Genomic DNA, 17,983 nt, shown 5'->3' with positions numbered 1-17,983 from the left:
TGTGCCTGAACACAGCAAGGTTTTTTTTTTTTTGCCTGAATGCAGAACAAAAGTAGAAACAACTATTGTGTCCCTTTGAGCAATATGGCTCATTTGAAGAGCTAACAAAGTAAAAAACATAAACATTTACTGTATTCATTTAAATTTCAGAACGAAATTGAAACTGTAACGTGTTAAACTCTTCTACCACCACTAGGTGACAGTATAATGCCCTTATAAGAGGACACCAGGGCCTTGTAAAGCAAAATGTAAAAAAAAAAAATAATAGTGTTGTGGTCTAGACAACCCATAATGTGATGTCCACACTTGTGGACGCCAGGTCCTAGGAGGTCAAATATCTTGTCATCACCTTGAATTCAGTAACCTTTAGTTTAGTTTAGTTTACTCCTGGTCACTTCAGGTCTATTGAGTATCAAAATTATATCTGGATAAGGCCATCATGTCGTGGTGTCTCACTAAAAAAACAAAATAAAAGCAGAGCTCATAAAAAATATTCATACGTCTATAATAAAAGTAATTAACAGATTATTTCTGCTGTGTGCAAGAAGGCAGTTCCAAAGTGAAGGGATTTTTGTGTGAAAAAAAGAAAAAGAAAAATGCAGAAATTTGCACTAACCATAAGATGGCAGTGTCTTATTGTTATTTTTTTCAGCCAGTCTGACTACATTTGGAAACTAACAGGCTGGTTTCCAACAGCCTCCTCTTTGATTTTCCCCAAATAATCATGGGTGATCCAACTTATAGCCAGAAGGTCTCCAGAGTAAAGATTTTCACAACTTTCCCAGAACCGTTCCAAATTTAAACCTAAAATATTTATTTATTTTTAACATGACTATTGTATTAATTCCTGTTTTTTTTTTTTTTTTACTTTTTTCCTATTTTTATCTACTGCCATGGTGTCACCGGTAGTTTTTCTTTACATGCCTTATATAAGAGAGCTGAGTGGTGTAGTAGAATCCCAGTCATGCAGCTTGACATCAGCTGCCGGAGCCCCGAGAGACCACAATTGGCCTTGCTCTGTCCAGGTGGGTAGATGTCACTCCTTCCCCTTATCACACCAAAGGGTGATGTCGCTCAGCACAAGGCATCTGTGAGCTGATGTATCAGAACCAAGTTGCTGAGCTTTTCTCAGAGCGTGCTGTGATGCTACTACTAAGAAAGCGGTTGCTGACCTCACATGTGTCGGAGGAGGCATGTGCTAGCCTCCCCCCTTCTTGTGTTGTGGCATCACCAGTGATAGGGGATATCCGTTTGTCTGCTTTCCTTTGCCATTTTTAAAGCTCCCCCGTTGACTGACATGGCCTTTCTCTACCAGCCCAACGATATCCCACATCTCCCCCCCCTCCCCCCCCTCACAGCATTACCAGCAACTTAATTGGCTCTATGTGAAAAAAGCAGGATTTTATCTGTAAACAGACTCTGTGCTACGCATTAGGAAAAGTCCCAGTCATACGTCACCCAGCAGTCTCCTCATAAACTGCTTATAATCTGTTTCTCTACACGCAGATTATTTACTGTATTATTTTCGGTACTAAAGTCACACAGTATGCTGTAACTGGATGTTAATTGGTTTATAATTTGTCTGCGTATAATAAAAAAACTCATTTCCTCCATAAAAGTCACATGACATGACAGACTCGTCACTGTTTTTGAGTCATAAAATAGTTCACTACAAATGCCAGTAAACAAAGTTGTGAAGAAAACTGTAAAAATTTAAAAAGCTTTATGGTCATTGAGCAAGAGATCCTGGAATCTTAAGCCTCGTTAAAAAAATGTACACGGACTGATCAAAAGCATGACTGTAACTCAGGAGTGAGTCAACTCATATAATTTACATCATAGTGTTTTTATACATTCAATATGAATAAAATGTGTCCTCGGGGCTCAGTATATATAGAGTGTGCAGTATGATGCCCGCTTTCACCATAAATAAAAGTTTTGCCAAGATGCTTTGAGGAAGCCCAGCCCCTACAGATAAATCTAATGCCAGGTTCTGCCAAAGGCTGTGGACTCCTCAATCTAATCAGATAACACAGCATTTATTTTACAACAGTGAAACGTGAGGGAATCTGGAAGTGAGTTTACCTGGGTGGGAAGTGCTACGTGTAGAGAAGCGTCACGTACGTCTCTGTTGCGAAAACAGGGAGACTCAGAATGACAGGACTGAGAATTTCCCAGTGGCTTAGGTAGCAGTGAGTGGAAAGCAGGCAGGTCCAGGTCCACACTAAACCTGGTCTACTGGTGGTAGTACCTATAGACCCAGATTTCAGACCCCTCAGCAACTTCAACTCACCAGAATTTTAGAATTCCATAAGAAATCGATTTGAGATCTTATCAATTTTAAATCCATAAATGCTATAAATCTGTCTCTTTTTATTAAACATGCAATGTGTTTTGTGCTAGTATGAGTGGATCAGGCACTGCAGCAGTGCTGCTGGAGTTTTTAAACACTGTGTCCACTAACTGTTCTTCACTCTATTAGAAACTTTTACCTGTAGCTGCTCCACCATGTAGATAAAGTAAAGTTAGAGACAGAGACACATTGTATTGGTCCTAATGGACAATGCCCCCAGGATGCTGCCCAAAACATGCTGCCCATGGGATGCTAACAAAAAAGACCCTGCCCAAAAGACTGCCATAATGCGCTGCCCACAGGATGCTGCCAGCAAGATGCTGCCCATAAGACGCTGCCCACAAGACTGCCAACAAGATGCTGCCAACAGGATGCTGCCTACAAGACTGCCACAGGACACTGCCCACAGGATGCTGCACAAAAAGACACTGCCAACAAGATGCTGCCAACAGGATGCTGTCCCCAAGACTGCCAACAAGATGCTGCCAACAGGATGCTGTCCCCAAGACTGCCAACAAGATGCTGCCAACAGGATGCTGTCCCCAAGACTGCCAACAAGATGCTGTCAACAAAATGCTCCCCACAGGACACTGTCCACAGGGGCTGCCCAAAAAGACACTGCCAACAAGATGCTGCCAACAGGATGCCCCCCACAGGACGCTGCCCACATAATGCTGCCCAAAGATGCTGTCAGCAAGTTGCTGCCCACAGGGTGCTGCCCATAGGATGCTACCAAAAAGACCCTGCACACAAGACGCTGCCCACAGGATGCTGCCCACACAGACACTGCCCACAAGAAGCTGCCCACAGGATGCTGCCCATAAGACGCTGCCAACAAGATGCTGCCAACAGGATGCTGCCCATTAGACGCTGCCCACAAGACTGCCACAAGAAGCTGCCCAAAAGACTGCCCACAGGATGCTACCCAAAAAGACACTGCCAACAAGATGCTGCCAACAGGATGCTGTCCACAAGACTGCCAACAAGATGCTGCCAACAGGATGATGTCCACAAGACTGCCAACAAGATGCTGCCAACAGGATGATGTCCACAAGACTGCCAACAAGATGCTGCCAACAGGATGATGTCCACAAGACTGCCAACAAGATGCTGTCCACAGGACTCTGCCCACAGGGTGCTGCCCACAACATGCTGCCCAAAAGACACTTCCCACAAAACTGCCAACGAGGTGCTGCCCACAGGACGCTACCCAAAGAACGCTGTTCAAAAGGAAATTGCCTACAAGACAATGTTGCTTGGATATTTCTAGTTGGTGGACTACACTAAGGTGTTTAAAAACTCTTTTGTAGCTGTTTATATCTGCTCTTTGGTGGTCCAGTAAGGTTCCTCATCATTAAAGAACAGGGTGAAAGGAAGATAATAAATGCTTGAAAGGCTTAAAAGGCACTTTCTTTTAAATAACGGTCTCAAACAATGAGTCTTATATCTAAAAATAGCCTTACATAATATGCATTTATGATTGTAATCCCAGTGCAGTGACTAACTGAGTTGTTTGTAACTAAGTAAAACACAGAAAATCTATTGTGGTGCCCAGTGAGTTGTGCAGATCAGAAACAATAGGTGCACGGTGTGTACGTGATGGAGAAGGTAAAAGCAAACAAAGGTATTTCTGTGGGGTTTAGGAAGAGGCGCGGTCAGGTGTAAGGAGCACACACCACAAGTATTTCCTTGACATCGTTTATGGCTTGACAGGAATTCTGATTTATACCAACAACTTCCTTGAGCCGTTTCCAGAACGGTGGGTTGATGTTTAACAGCACTATCTGCCAGGGATTGGCAGATGTGTCAAAACACTGTAAAATCCATTAGGTACCAATAGTGATAACTTTAAAGTTAAATTATCAGTAGTGATATCTGTTGTTTTACTTTTTAGCACAGGAGTCTACACATGCTAATCAGCTCACAAGACTCTGATAAACAATGTATGATTGATTATATATTTTGTGTCTGTCACAACAAACCTTGGTCCTTTTTTAATTTTTCATATAATTTTAATCTGGCTATGGTGTGTCACAAAATTCATGATGAATGAACCAATAAAAATACTTTTCTCTTTTTTACCAAACAACAACTATTCATAAACTGACAAACTGCCAAAAGTAATGGGACAGCAGTATCTTCTAAATGAGGCTAAGCACTGGTCGGTTTACTGAAATTATGTCATAGAACGTATAGAACGTGGACAGTGCAGCATTCTTTAGCTGTCCTTGAACATGGCAAAAGTCATGGGACATAATACTTGTTCCTGTCCCATGTTCGTTGGGTTAATTAAAATATACATGGTAAGTCAAAAGTCATAGGACACCCCTTTATTTTAAAAATTAAAAGATTAAAAGAAAATTAAAAGAAAATGAGAAATCCAAATGGCATAAGGTAATCCAAAGTCAGTGTGTAAGACTGGTGGAGGAGAACATGCCAAGATGCATGAAAACCAGGTTATTCCACCAAATATTGATTTTTGAACTTTTAAAACTTTATGAATATGAACTTGTTTTCTTTACATTGTTTGAGGTCTGAAAGCTCTGCCTTTTTTGTTATTTCATCCATTTCTCATTTTCAACAAATAAATGTTCTAAATACCCCAGGTGCTACCATTAAGCCCTTGAGCAAGACCCTAAACCCTCACTGCTCCATCACTACATAAAGCCACATTTATTCATATATAAAGACACAAATTCATATAAGACATTCTAAATATTAAATTTAATTGTTCTTTTCCTGCTTATGCTAAAAAAATCCATAATATTGATTTTCCATTGTGTGAAACTCATTGAATGAATCAGAAAAAAATCGAGAATATTTCCTTCTTCCATTTAATATAATAAAAAAATGCTGCTTTTTTAGATTCAAAAGCAATCCAAGCTATGGTAATAACAGGTTAAAGTATATTTTACTTTTCTACTCATATGATATTCTCATAAGGACTGAAAAGTGTGTCATTGCTTTTTTTAGACGGTTTTACTGGAAACATTATCTCTGCTAACTCTGAATCATACTGTTACTGTACCTCCAAGAGTTTCAATGATGAAGATTATAAAATCTGTAGTTTCTAAAAGGGTTTAAGGTCTATATAAGGCATGTAGGTCATCTGAAGCAGGTCTACTGTTGGTCTGCTGTAAATGAGCACATTGCTGATTAGAGACAATCATAAAATGTATAATTTTTGACATCAGAGAAAAAGTTCAAGAATTCATTTAAAATCACATTCAATATAGCATCAAATTATAGTCTAAATATAGTCTAAACATTTTTGTTACCATTTCAGTGTGGCTTTTCACCACAGTCATTCGTGCATTAAAGTCTCACTTTTTTGCCGCAGTAGGTGTGTGTCACTCTGTCACTCCTTTCTTTCATTTTCCATAACAATCACACAGAGAAGACCTATTTAAAGATAACAGTATTGTTATTCAGACTATTTGAATAGATGTTAAATGATGCACAGCTAAGCCTCTTACGTTAACAGAGCTCAACATTTAAAAAGAAGATATTCAGTAGAATAATGGGTTTAAGGTTAGTCATAATATTTACATTTCTCTGAAAGTCTATGCAATCTATTCACTTTTTCAAATTTTGATGATTATTTTTTTGTAAATTAAAAGCCCCCCCCCCCCCCCCCAAAAAAAAACGTTATAAAAAATATATATTTTTAATCTAAGATGAATAAGAATGTCATTTTCTTATTTATGAAAATGGGTTGATATCTATGAATAAATCTATGAATCTATGGACAATCCATTAGAAGGTGTAGTTTTTTTTGTTTTATTTACAAATAAAGTGGAACACTTATGTAACTGATTTTATTATTCTGTTTATTAAAATAAACAGAAGCACTGACACATTCATACACCTTATTCTTATCTTTTAAGACATTTAAGATTATACATAAATAATTACATACATCTAGGAAAACCTCAAAGCACAGAAAGCATTTACCAAATGTCCAAAAATGGATCAGTAGATTTTGGATAGATTAAAAAAGAAATTGCATTTCTTTTGCAAATCAAACAATTCTGTTAATTTGGAAATGTTATAATTGCATTGGTGGGTTTAAAAATATATATATATATATTAAAACAATTTATTTAAAATGTACTTCTCTGACTTATAGCTACACTGAATTAAATTTCTGCTTTATTGTGAGACGAAACATCAGGTGAAAACACAAATCTACGACGTGAAGAAGCTACATTTTACCCAGTTTTACCCGCAAGATTTTACCCAAAATAGGGTTCACAACCTTTATGCAAATTGTGGTGCCCAGAAGCAATGAGACCAGCGTGAAAATGGCTAACATATAAAAAAAAACTGGAGGAGTGGTGGGTAAACTGAAACAAAAGTCAGGTTTGTACCGAAATCATATTTTTCAATTAACAAATTATTGTCTGTCTGCCTATCTACCTATCAAATTTTGCAGAAATAAAGATTTGTATTCACTGTAATATTCAGTGAAAAAGTCATATTATTTATTTTAAGTTGTGATTTACTTTTAGCTAAATTGAAGGAAAAAAAAACTTTTTTTTATTAGACCAAAATCTATCTGCCTGTATGTCTGTCTGTCTGTCTGTTTTTCTGCCTGCCTGCCTGTCTGCTGTCTGTCAGCTTGTCTGTCTGTCTGTTTGTCTGCCTGCTTACCTGTCTACCTGCTTGTTTTTCTGTCTGTCTGTCTGTCTTTCTGTTTGTGTGCTTATTTTTCCAGTTCTGCAGAAATAGAGATGTGTCTGTAATGTTCAGGTGTGAAGCCTGTGAGTCAGTGACGCAGTCTGGAATTCTTCGGGGCGCAGCGGGATTGGCTACGTGCGCGAGGATGCAGCGGTGGGGAAAACACGCGCGCGTGTCTGTGGCCCCGCCCTCAGCTTCCACACTATAAATAAGGTCAGCGGTGCTGCAGGAGTTCAGTGTCTGATAGAGACGGACAGTCCCAGACTGATAAACCCCAGAAACACATAAATCTGCTGCTGCTGCTGCTTCTGTGGAAAATGTCAGAAGACCAGAGATACCCCTTCAGCGTCCGGCTGATCGGAGTGATGCACAAGGAGACCGGGAAAGTAAGACAGTTTCTATACGCTTTTATTATAAATGTACATATCTGGAGAATAAATAAGAGTGTGATGTTAATGAACTGCTGAATAAAACCCTGCTGCTGCTGTTCTTCTTGTAGCTGTACATGACCTCGGTTCTGTGGTCTGATCAGAACGAGATCATCATCTACAGAAACCTGGAGGAGTTCAAAACACTGCACGTGAGTTTCTGGTATATTTTATTACTTTTATTTGAAAGTGTCTAAAATATTTTTTGTATTATTCTTTTTTTATAATTTATTTTTTTCATGTATTATATAGTGGAACACATTATAGCAAGGGAAATGTGAGAAAAGCGGAGAGATTTTTTATAAAATAATATGCTTATAGGAAAACTACAGTACAGTAGACAGCAAACAAAAGTAGACAAGAAATCATTTTTATTATTATTGTTTAAGGTAGATCACTTAAATAGCTAACCACAATTATTATTATTATTATTATTATTATTATTATTATTATTATTATTATTATTATTATTATTATTATTATTATTATTATTATTATTATATGGCAACACATCATTTTATTATTCATAAAAATATTATTCCTAAAGGGAAATCCATTACAGCAAACAGCACACAAAAGTAGAAAGTAGTATTATTGCTTAAGGTAGATCACTTAAGTAGCTAACCCTGGATGGATTAGCAAAAATAAAAACTGTGAGAATAAACAAGAGTAGACAAGTGTAAAAAGTATTCTTCTTCTTCTTCTTCTTCTTCTTCTTCTTCTTCTTATTATTATTATTATTATTATTATTATATAGGGGAATACATTATAGCAGGGGAAAAAATAAGAATAGACAAAAGCAGAGAGATTATAAATAAAAGTATTATTCCTAAAGTGAAATCTATTACAGCAGACAGCAAACAAAAGTAGACTACAGCAAAAAATGTTATTATTATTTTTATTATTATAAAGATTAGACAAGTGCAATATTATTATTATTATTATTATTATTATTATTATTATTATTATTATTATTATTATTATTATATAGGGGAACACGTTATAGCAGGGAAAAAAATTAGGAATAGACAAAAGCGGAGAGATTATTCATAAAGATATTATTCCTAAAGTGAAATCCATTACAGCAGACAGCAAACAAAAGTAGACTAGAGCAAAAAAAAAAACGAATCCAGTGGCATCAGCAGAAACAAAAACTGTAAGAATAAACAAGAGTAGACAAGTGCAAATATTATTATTATTTTTATTATTATTATTGCTAAACAGTCCATTGTATTCATTACTATAATATCCCTGTTATTTGTTTTGTTTGTTTAGAAACAACTGAAAAAGAAATATCCATCGAGTCCTCTAAAAAAGTCAGAAAGGATTGTTCCCAAGTTCACAGGTAAATTCATCACACGAATTTCATATTTTTCATTAAAAGAAAAAAATCTTACTTGGCACTGGAGGCGGCTTTATCTTACCCTTTTTGTGCTTTTCTCAGCAGTGAAGGCGAAGAGGAAGGGAGGAGGACAGAAGAAGAGTGTGGACCGCTCCGTGCTGAGGATGCGCTCTCTGGAGGAATACTGCAGCGCTCTGCTCAGCGAGCCCCGCATCGCCCACAGCGCCGAGCTGCACACCTTCCTCCTGCCCCGACCAGAGGACCTCAAACCCGAGTTCGCCCAGAACAGGTAGCTGAACACGCTGTTCTCACACATCTCACACTTACCCATTCACACCAACACACTGCAGCACTGTGCCCACAACTTAATTATCTAATTTCCACACCTAAATAAGACATCCTCACAAATTACTGATCTCATTTCCTCGCCTAAATAAGTCATGGCCACACATTCTGATTATTTTTTACATGATGTCACCTTAAGGGCTTCATAAATTAGCATGGTTAAGGTTAGTTATTATATAGTAGATAACTAATATTAGTGTGTAGTATTCATATGACTGTTATGGATCCAGTGAAAGGAATTGAACTTAAGTGCCAGAAGCAAAGTGGTTGTTATCCACTATGCTACTACAATCAACTGCTAATACAAATAAGTTAAAAAGAAAATTTTATTCCAAACAGTAGCACTATTAAAGTTACCACGGCATGCTAGCCAAACTGTACCTGAATCTTTTCTGTTTTAGCACCAGTTGAAAAATGTAAAAACAACTTATGCAGCTCTTCAGCAACCTATTAATGCAAAGTTGTGCCTCTCAAGAAATTACGGAAGACAAACCTTTTTAAAGAACTTGAAAGAAGACCAACTGACAAATGGAAAGATCAGGATTGTAAAAATTTAGAGTCTACCTGTGAAACCTAATGTCTTGGGATAGTTATGGACCGAAAATGTGTTCCACCATCATTCAGACAGCATAGAATTTATCATCATTTTGTGCTGGTTTTCTAAAACTCTCTAAAAGTGAGCTACTGAAATTCAAATCCAGGTGTTTGTTGTGTTTGTTGCAGCATTATGGTCATGCCGTCCGACGATTCCCTGGGCAGAAGCAGTGGTACAGGATCAGATGCTGGAGTAACACAGCCGTTCGTGACTGAAACCTACCGCTGCATCGCTCCCTATGAGACAAAAGACACAAAGAACCGACCTTTCAAGGTTGAGGTGGATGAGACGTTGGACGTGCTGATCAAGGATAAAGGAGGTGAGGGAGAAGTTGAAAATATGGACCCAACAGATTAACACAGTTGAGGCCACTGGAACTGCCTTCCTGTATACTATAAACTATTTGGTCTAAGTTGTTCGGTCTAAGTTTGGGAACTGTTTCTGCTCAGGCTGGTGGTTGGTGGAGAATGAGGCCAAATGTTTGGCTTGGTTTCCCGCTCCGTATCTGGAGAAGGCTGAGATGGATGATGCTGACGATGATGAAGAGGATGGCGAAAGTAAGAAGCTGTTTCTTTTTTAATAAAATGGTTAGTTTCAGAAATCAGCCCTTTACTGCAGTAGTGCCCAATTGTAGTCTAACCTTGGTCTGTGATCTACCATCACGCAGTATTTTAATGGCTGCTAAAAAAAAGACTAAGAACATTACACTCAACTGTGTGATTTCTGCCAAAGTTGCTTGTCCATTTGCATGGACTGTTGTAACCAGGGACAGCCAATCATGATCATTAAACCCACTCAGCCGGGCGGTCTTAATGAAGTCTCTGACATAGTCCCAGTAAACATATGACATTATGGATCAAGTAACAATAAATGAATACCCACACAACTTCGAAAATGAAAGTTCCATCAATCTGGCGCCTCCTATCATGCCTAGATCGTACTCCGATATGTACTTGTACCATGTCCCATGACTTTGGCATGTTAGTTATCCGTCCTGGTGGGTTCAGATCCAACACACCTTGACTCCTTTGACCCCTGAAGGCCTTCAATGTTTGAATCAGATAAGATAGATTAGATTTAAAGACGAGGTAACCCTGCAAGGTGGTAGATTGTAACATCTTGAGTTCTTCTGGAAGCATATAAACTTATTCTGAGAATCACCACAAAAAAGACTGTGCATAAAACCTTTTTGTAACATTGTTTTTTTTTATTTCTTCCCCTGTAGGTGTTCTCTACGTTGCCTCTAGAAGTTACAAATCTACAAAAAAAGACGAACTATCTGTGGACATTGGCTGCGTGGTTGAGGTCCTCCAGAAATCTGATAACGGATGGTGGCTAGTCAGGTAAACAATTTATCTATTTATCTCTGTGACTGAAAACAAAAGAGCAAGTAAGCCATGAATCCTGATAAGCATCAGCTATGCACACCTGCATACCTGTCAATTGTCTATTGTGTTCCAAGGAGTCTGACATCTTTACCTCTTGCACAACCTCATGTGCAGAATCTCACTGTCCTTCTTCACGCTTTCAGATACAACCGCAAGACGGGCTACCTCCCGACCATGTACCTGCAGCCATACAACAACCCACACGTCCGAATGATTACTGCCAAAAAAGAAAAGGAGAATCGTGGATCTTCGCTGAACCTGTCGGAGCTTCAGTCTCCGACTAGCCCTACCCTGCAGATCCCAGGCCTAGCTCACGAGCTCAGCCATTCCCAGAGCAACCTTCTGCAGCTCCCGGGTAAAGGACTGCTTCTAGAGGACAAAACCAAATCTCGCTCGATGGAGGTGATCCCAAATGCTCGGACCAGTCCCACAGCGCAACGTGTGGCACCTGCTATCCAGGTGCAGCCTGCTGAGGACAGAAGAGCCAGAAGCCTGAGCGGTGGCAGTGAGGGCAGCGAGATGAGCTTTAGTGACGAAAGCAGCTCCTCGGGCAGCGACTCTCCCAGCTCCAGCACCGTGGACATCCGGCGGAGTCGCACCCCTCCACCCATAGTCACAGACAGGCTGAGTCCCACCACTGCCACTGATAGCAAGCTAATACCCAGCACCTCCGACCCCAACCTGTTCAAGCTGCCCCGCAGCCCCAAGGTGCCCCCAAGGCCCCAGGCACAAGAGATCCTCAAGCGTTGCACCACGGTCACCCGCAAAAATGCCTCCAGGAACCCAGGGTCCCCTCAGCTGGAGCCCAGTTCGGTTCACAGTCGGTAAACAAAACTTTGGGATGTTGTTCTTTTCCTAATCCTAACTCCTGTTGTAAAACTGGCCAGAACAGGTCTGTTGGCTGATGTGTCAGAGCTGAGGATCTGGCGCTTTCCTCCATTTGTTAGCAGCCTAGTCATGCTGTACAGGTGGTTTCTGGCTTCACAGGTATGGGAGGAGGCATGCGTCAGTCCTGATCCATGTGGTAGTGGTAGCGCCATGGACCTAGAGAGAGGGTGTGGTAATTGGCTCAGCTAAATTGTTGAGAAAATTGAGTAAAAAAAAGAAAAGAAATAAAAGGTTAATTTTGCAGTCTTTTATCAAAAATTGTATTTATACTTATATATTATTTATCTATATTTTCTCTCTTGATAATGATCTAATGAGCATTTCTAATCAGTATGTTACAGCATTAGCTCTGAATGCCCGTTGATTAATATGTAATAAGTTAGATATAAAATAGCTCTTTTCAGCATTTGAGATCATTTCTTTTATGCACATTGTAAGTTAAGAACAATATTGTTGCCTTATAACCTTTGCATATTTCCTCTTATTTTTGTTTTCCTACATGATTTTGATGTATATCTCTTTTCCATACTGGAAATCCAGTGTTGTGCCTTATATGCATTGTTTACTGTACTCGTCACCTTAGTTTTCTTTCCTCAGAATAAGTAATATAAATTACTGTGCCTCAGTGTGTCACTGTGTTTAATGAACTGTATTTGTAAGTATAACAAATTGCATTAGCTTATTATTAAACTATCATATTTTGGAGAAAATTATTGGTATGTTAGATAGTCAAATCATGTTGAATGCTTATATTAAATGTACAGCATGTCCGACTTAATAAATTCTTTTTCATATTTAAGTTGAAAACAATCTTGTCTGTTTGATTATTTTGTTTACTACAGAATCTCAACCCTGTGACTTGAATCTTGATATCTAAAGATAAAAAGATATGTGAAGCACAGTTCTGCAGAAATGTCTAGATCTCCTGTTTGGATCTTTTAAAATATCCATACAAACCCACATTTAGTTTTTTGTACTATGAAAAATGCAGTCATTACGTGATCACAACACACTCTACCCTGCACTTGTGAGGAAAATGAAGAGTAGCTCAGCTAAGGAACATAAGATGAAGCTTTGTTAAGGAACCTTACTAACCAGGAACATTCTCTCAACTTTGTTCTCTAACATTAAGTTATAATGTTAGGGGCAAACATTTTAATTGTTATGTTATTAAAACCTCCTACAACTGGTGTTTTTTTTTCAATGGTTAAGAAAAATAATCCCATAGTAACATTACTGAAACATTCCACAAAAATGTATATGGCCTTGTTAAATGTTTCCCCAATGTTAGTAGAAAGTATTTCAACAGTAACATTTATAAAACATTATACACATATTAAATTACCTTGATAAAGGCTATCCCCACAACATTAAGAGAAAATATTTTCACAGTGATATAAATGGAATGTCTTACAAATGTTACAATCTTGTTAAAAGTTGCCCCAATGTTAGGAAACTTACGGATCCCCTAAGATGACAACATGTTAAAAAAATACATAGCCACGGCTTAATAAGGCGCAGGAGTGAGATCCTAAGGCGTAGCAATGAGAACCTAATGTCTGGGAGCCACGTAACTATGGCATAGGAATGAGATCCTCATGCATGGGAACTGAATAATTAAGGCATGGCCACAACTTATTAAGGCGTGAGAACGAGTAATCGTAAAAGTAAATCGTAGCCATTAGGATGTGGCCACAAAGTTCTTTTTTTTTTTCAGCTAACAAAGTAAGCAGCTCTCAGGGGTTGTGCATCATATGACTGCTTAATGTCTCACTGCAACAGACTGCAAAATATCACCATAATTAATTCCAAGATGAAAAAAAAAAAAAAATTTGAAGTAATATTCAGTTTCTTCCTTGGCATTAATTTACAGAAAAGCAAACTTTATTATTCTGTGGCTACGACTTAATGTGTGGGAATTATCTCATTCCCACCCATTAGGATCTCGCCTTAATAAGTTGTGGCCACGCTTTTTTTTTTTTTTTAAACATGATGTCACCTGAGGGGCACCAAAGAAACCTTCAGAAACTGGGCAAATGAACATTACCACAATGCATGTAAAAAATTAATGTCCCTAGAATATTAATGTATTGTTCCTAATAAGGCTGATGCAATTGTTTCTTAGAACACTTCTTTTACCTTTTTTAAAAACATTCCAAAAAGTTTAGGAAAACTAGACCAGTTCACTCTGGGGGAGCAAACAAATACAACATTTCAGAAACGAATAACTAAAAGCAATAGTGTTAAGGAAAGTAAGAAGCTTTCCTGCTAAAGAAAATGAGGTCAAGCACAGCTAAGAAATATGAGAAGAACAGTTCTGCTGAAGAACTCTTAATAGGAATTTAGCTTGTAGCTGCAGTAGTATCATATTTAATGACTGCTTCCTTCTTTGTTTACAAGAAGATATTAGGCTAATGTTGCTAACAACTTAGACTCTAGACTTAGGCAGTTACTTATTTGTTTTTTTAGTAATAAATTATTTGTATGGAGGACCAAAACTGCCAAAATTAAAAATAAATACATAAATAAATAATAACTAGTAAATCACTCAATAAAAGTAATATGGTGGATAAAAACGGTAAAAACATTTAATTAATGTAAAAATAAATACATATACTTAAAAAGAAATGTCTTAATAAATTGTTATTTATGGATTTCTTTATTAACATTGTTTAATTTTTCTTTAGATTTATTTGTTTATTTATTTACATGACTATTTATTTCTGCATTCATTTATTTCCCGATTTATTTATTTCTGCATTCATTTATTTCCCGATTTATTTATTTCTGCATTCATTTATTTCCCGATTTATTTATTTCTGCATTCATTTATTTCCCAATTTATTTATTTCTGTTTTTCCTTGTGCTTATATTATAATGAAGGGGCTGTCCAGCAATGATGTCACGGTGCCCTAGCGTTACTAATCGGGAAATAAATGAATGCAGAAATAAATAAATTGAATAAATAAATCGGGAAATAAATGAATGCAGAAATAAATAGTCATGTAAATAAATAAACAAATAAATCTAAAGAAAAATTAAACAATGTTAATAAAGAAATCCATAAATAACAATTTATTAAGACATTTCTTTTTAAGTATATGTATTTATTTTTACATTAATTCATTTTTTTACCGTTTTTATCCACCATATTACTTTTATTGAGTGATTTACTAGTTATCATTTATTTATGTATTTATTTTTCATTTTGGCAGTTTTGGTCCTCCATAATTTGCCTCTACAGAACTACAGAAAAGTAATAGAAACAGGTAAATAAAAAGCAGAAAAATAAAAAATGGATAAACCATATTTGAACATTTAAACTAAAACTGGGCGCTAAAGCTACATTATCAGTACCACTTTTAAACTGTACCACACTGCATGAAAAAAACAACATTGTGCTGAGGTAACACTGCTTTCAGTTTTGTTTTTATCGACCAAAATGAAAATGGATTGATATTTCTAGAACTTTCTGTTTGAAATACATGCTTGAACAACAATCTAGCTAAATGCTTTCTGGGCCATTCCACCGAATAGGTGCCATTTCTGTCCCCAGGAAATTACATGTAAAATGTGCACACCAAATACATTAAATTAAGCATAGTGTCTTGTACATTGACTTAATTGCAAAAGATATGTAATTAAAAACTACTTAGAACACTGAAAAAATAGCATTTTTAACCTGCTCCCACTCTCTAACTACAAACTTTACCATGACATATAATTATTAAAATCCTTCAGAAATGTAATATTCTATCTATGCTTTAAAAATACTTACTTTCATAATAAATCCATAATTTTACCCCATTTGAAACATCTGGAGCATTCTACAAGTCACATATACAACAGGAAGTAACATCAGCAGGTTCTTCTGAAGACCATGGGAAGACCTAAATTAAGTTCCCTTATTGTTTTTTTCTGTATATTTAATCTTGTTGTAACTATGACTAAGGAGTTCAATCTCAGCACTCTGTCCTGTTACCTTAATGAATCCCTATATCTTATTTGTTTATTTTTTAATACTAAAAAAATGTACTATAAATGTACTAGAATTTACTAGGAAATTTACTAGAATGTGCTCAATGTCCTTATGCTATTAGCATGACCACCATTTAGCTATTTTTCATGTTTTTGCTAATGCTATGCTAAAAACATTCCTGTTACTCAAAACATAAAAAGTAACAGGAATGAGTGCAAGAAACAGGAGTGATTTTTTTCTCATAAATATCAGTTATTTAAACATGCAGTCAACTATTTCTTTAAAATAAAGACTTTCTTGAGAGAAAATCAAAATAATTAGTGAACCTTCTTTTAAACATGCATTTTAAATGTCACATAAGTTTTGTAACCATCTTTGTATTAGAAACCTTGTAAAAATGTAAGTAAAGCTGCCTGAGCTTGACCAGTACATGTTTAAAATAGTTGAATACATGTGTTATTAGATTCAGCGTTGAAAATAGAATAAAAAATAAATAAGTTTAATTAAAAAGCGTTACAAGCACACGGTACGCATTCGGTGGAATGGCCCTTCTGCAGGTTATGCTCAGATAAAAAGTTTGATATGAAACACAGCAGATTGTTATCAGTGATAGGGTTAGGTAGAAGGGAAGGATCAGGGATTTAGAATTAGATTTTAGGATGAGATGAAGTGCAAGATTAGAGGCAAGGAAAGTGTAACGGATTCTTTATGTAACGCAAAGAAAAATGTTATTCTAAAATGACAACTATATAAAAAGAAGAAGAAAAAATCTTCTTAACTTTCACTTTGTTGCTTTTTTTAACCACCAGCAAAGAATGCTTTGGAATATCCAAAACCAGCTACAAGTAAAAGCTGGTAGTTTTTACAGAATTTTCACATATAGTTAATTTTACATTTCTAATCAATCACCAGTCTAATCATTGTGTATCATTTTGTTCACTTAATTTCATTAGGATCAGCAAAATGTGACATTAAAATAAGGCTGGCCAAGCATAAGCATATAACTGTATTCAGCTAAATGTCAGGAACGGTGTTTGACGAAACAGGCCTTGCAGATTGAAGAGTTAATGACTGTTTTTTTCCAACAGTCCATCATCAGCTCCCCCACCCTGAAACACACCTTACCTTTACGTTAACTTCTATTTTCCGTTTCCACGATTACACAGACATGCCGCTGTTGCATAAGCCAACATTCTAGGTTAACTTTTGTCAAAGACTCAATCTTCACCTTCAAAAGACAAGGAACAACAGAATGCTTTAGCAACTCCAACCGAACCGGTTTGTGTTGCGCAAGAGTTAGAGTTAGTCGAATAATAAAAAGATAACAGATGACAAATGTAAATCAATTAATTCATCTTTATTTATGCCTTTGGGCATCAGGGTTTGAATACCTAAATGAGCCTTATACAGCTCTGGAAAAAAAATAAGAAACCACTTCAGTTCCTGAATCAGTTTCTCTAATTTTGCTATTAATAGGTATATGTTAAAAATGTTGTCATTCAGAGCATTTATTTGCAGAAATTGAGAAATGGCTAAAATAACAAAAAAGACGCATAGCTTTCAGACCTCAAATTATGCAAAGAAAACAAGTTCATATTCATAAAGAGTTCAAAAATCTATATTTGGTGGAATAGCCATGGTTGGTTTTTAATTACAGTTTTCATGCATCTTTGCATGTTCTCCTCCACCAGTCTTACACACTGCTTTTGTATAACTTTATGCCTTCTCTCCTGGTGCAAAAATTCAAGCAGTTCAGCTTGGTTTGATGGCTTGTGATATTCCAGAGGTTTTTAATTGGGTAAAATAAAAAAAACTCACAGTTTTAAAGTGGTCTCTTATTTTTTCCTGAGCTGTATTTATTCCAGACTGCCTGATTTCGAGACATTACAGAAGTTATAATACTAGTTCCTGTCCCATGACATTTGGCATACCTATGTATCTAAATGCATATGTAAAACTTAAACAAGTTAAAAAGACAAAACAAA

At 36.7% G+C, this 17,983-nt stretch overlaps 1 protein-coding gene across 2 annotated transcripts; it reads left to right on the top strand.

Moving 5' to 3' along the window:
• Positions 1–7,249: 7,249 nt before the first annotated feature.
• Positions 7,250–12,823, top strand: noxo1a (NADPH oxidase organizer 1a). Of its 2 annotated transcripts, none has more exons than XM_007240592.4 (8): positions 7,250–7,419; positions 7,533–7,613; positions 8,737–8,806; positions 8,909–9,092; positions 9,872–10,062; positions 10,193–10,300; positions 10,969–11,086; positions 11,275–12,823. In XM_007240592.4, the coding sequence occupies exons 1-8, from the start codon at positions 7,351–7,353 to the stop codon at positions 11,957–11,959; spliced, it is 1,506 nt and encodes a 501-aa protein (XP_007240654.3). In that variant the 5' UTR covers positions 7,250–7,350; the 3' UTR covers positions 11,960–12,823. The 2 variants fall into 2 exon arrangements, with proteins under 2 accessions (XP_007240654.3, XP_007240652.3); XM_007240590.4 differs by having other exon boundaries at positions 8,906–9,092.
• Positions 12,824–17,983: the final 5,160 nt, after the last annotated feature.

The sequence above is a fragment of the Astyanax mexicanus genome, chromosome 19 (genome assembly GCF_023375975.1).
Source record: "Astyanax mexicanus isolate ESR-SI-001 chromosome 19, AstMex3_surface, whole genome shotgun sequence".
In the NCBI taxonomy this organism is placed as follows: domain Eukaryota; kingdom Metazoa; phylum Chordata; class Actinopteri; order Characiformes; family Acestrorhamphidae; genus Astyanax; species Astyanax mexicanus.
This window is presented reverse-complemented; position numbering and strand designations above follow the sequence as displayed.

Bases quoted from the DNA above. Each gene is read 5' to 3' on its own strand.
- noxo1a (XM_007240590.4), top strand. From the start codon at position 7,351: ATGTCAGAAGACCAGAGATACCCCTTCAGCGTCCGGCTGATCGGAGTG. The intron at 9,093-9,871 runs GTAGCTGAACAC...TGTTTGTTGCAG, and splicing joins CCCGAGTTCGCCCAGAACAG to CATTATGGTCATGCCGTCCG. The intron at 10,301-10,968 runs GTAAGAAGCTGT...CTTCCCCTGTAG, and splicing joins TGATGAAGAGGATGGCGAAA to GTGTTCTCTACGTTGCCTCT.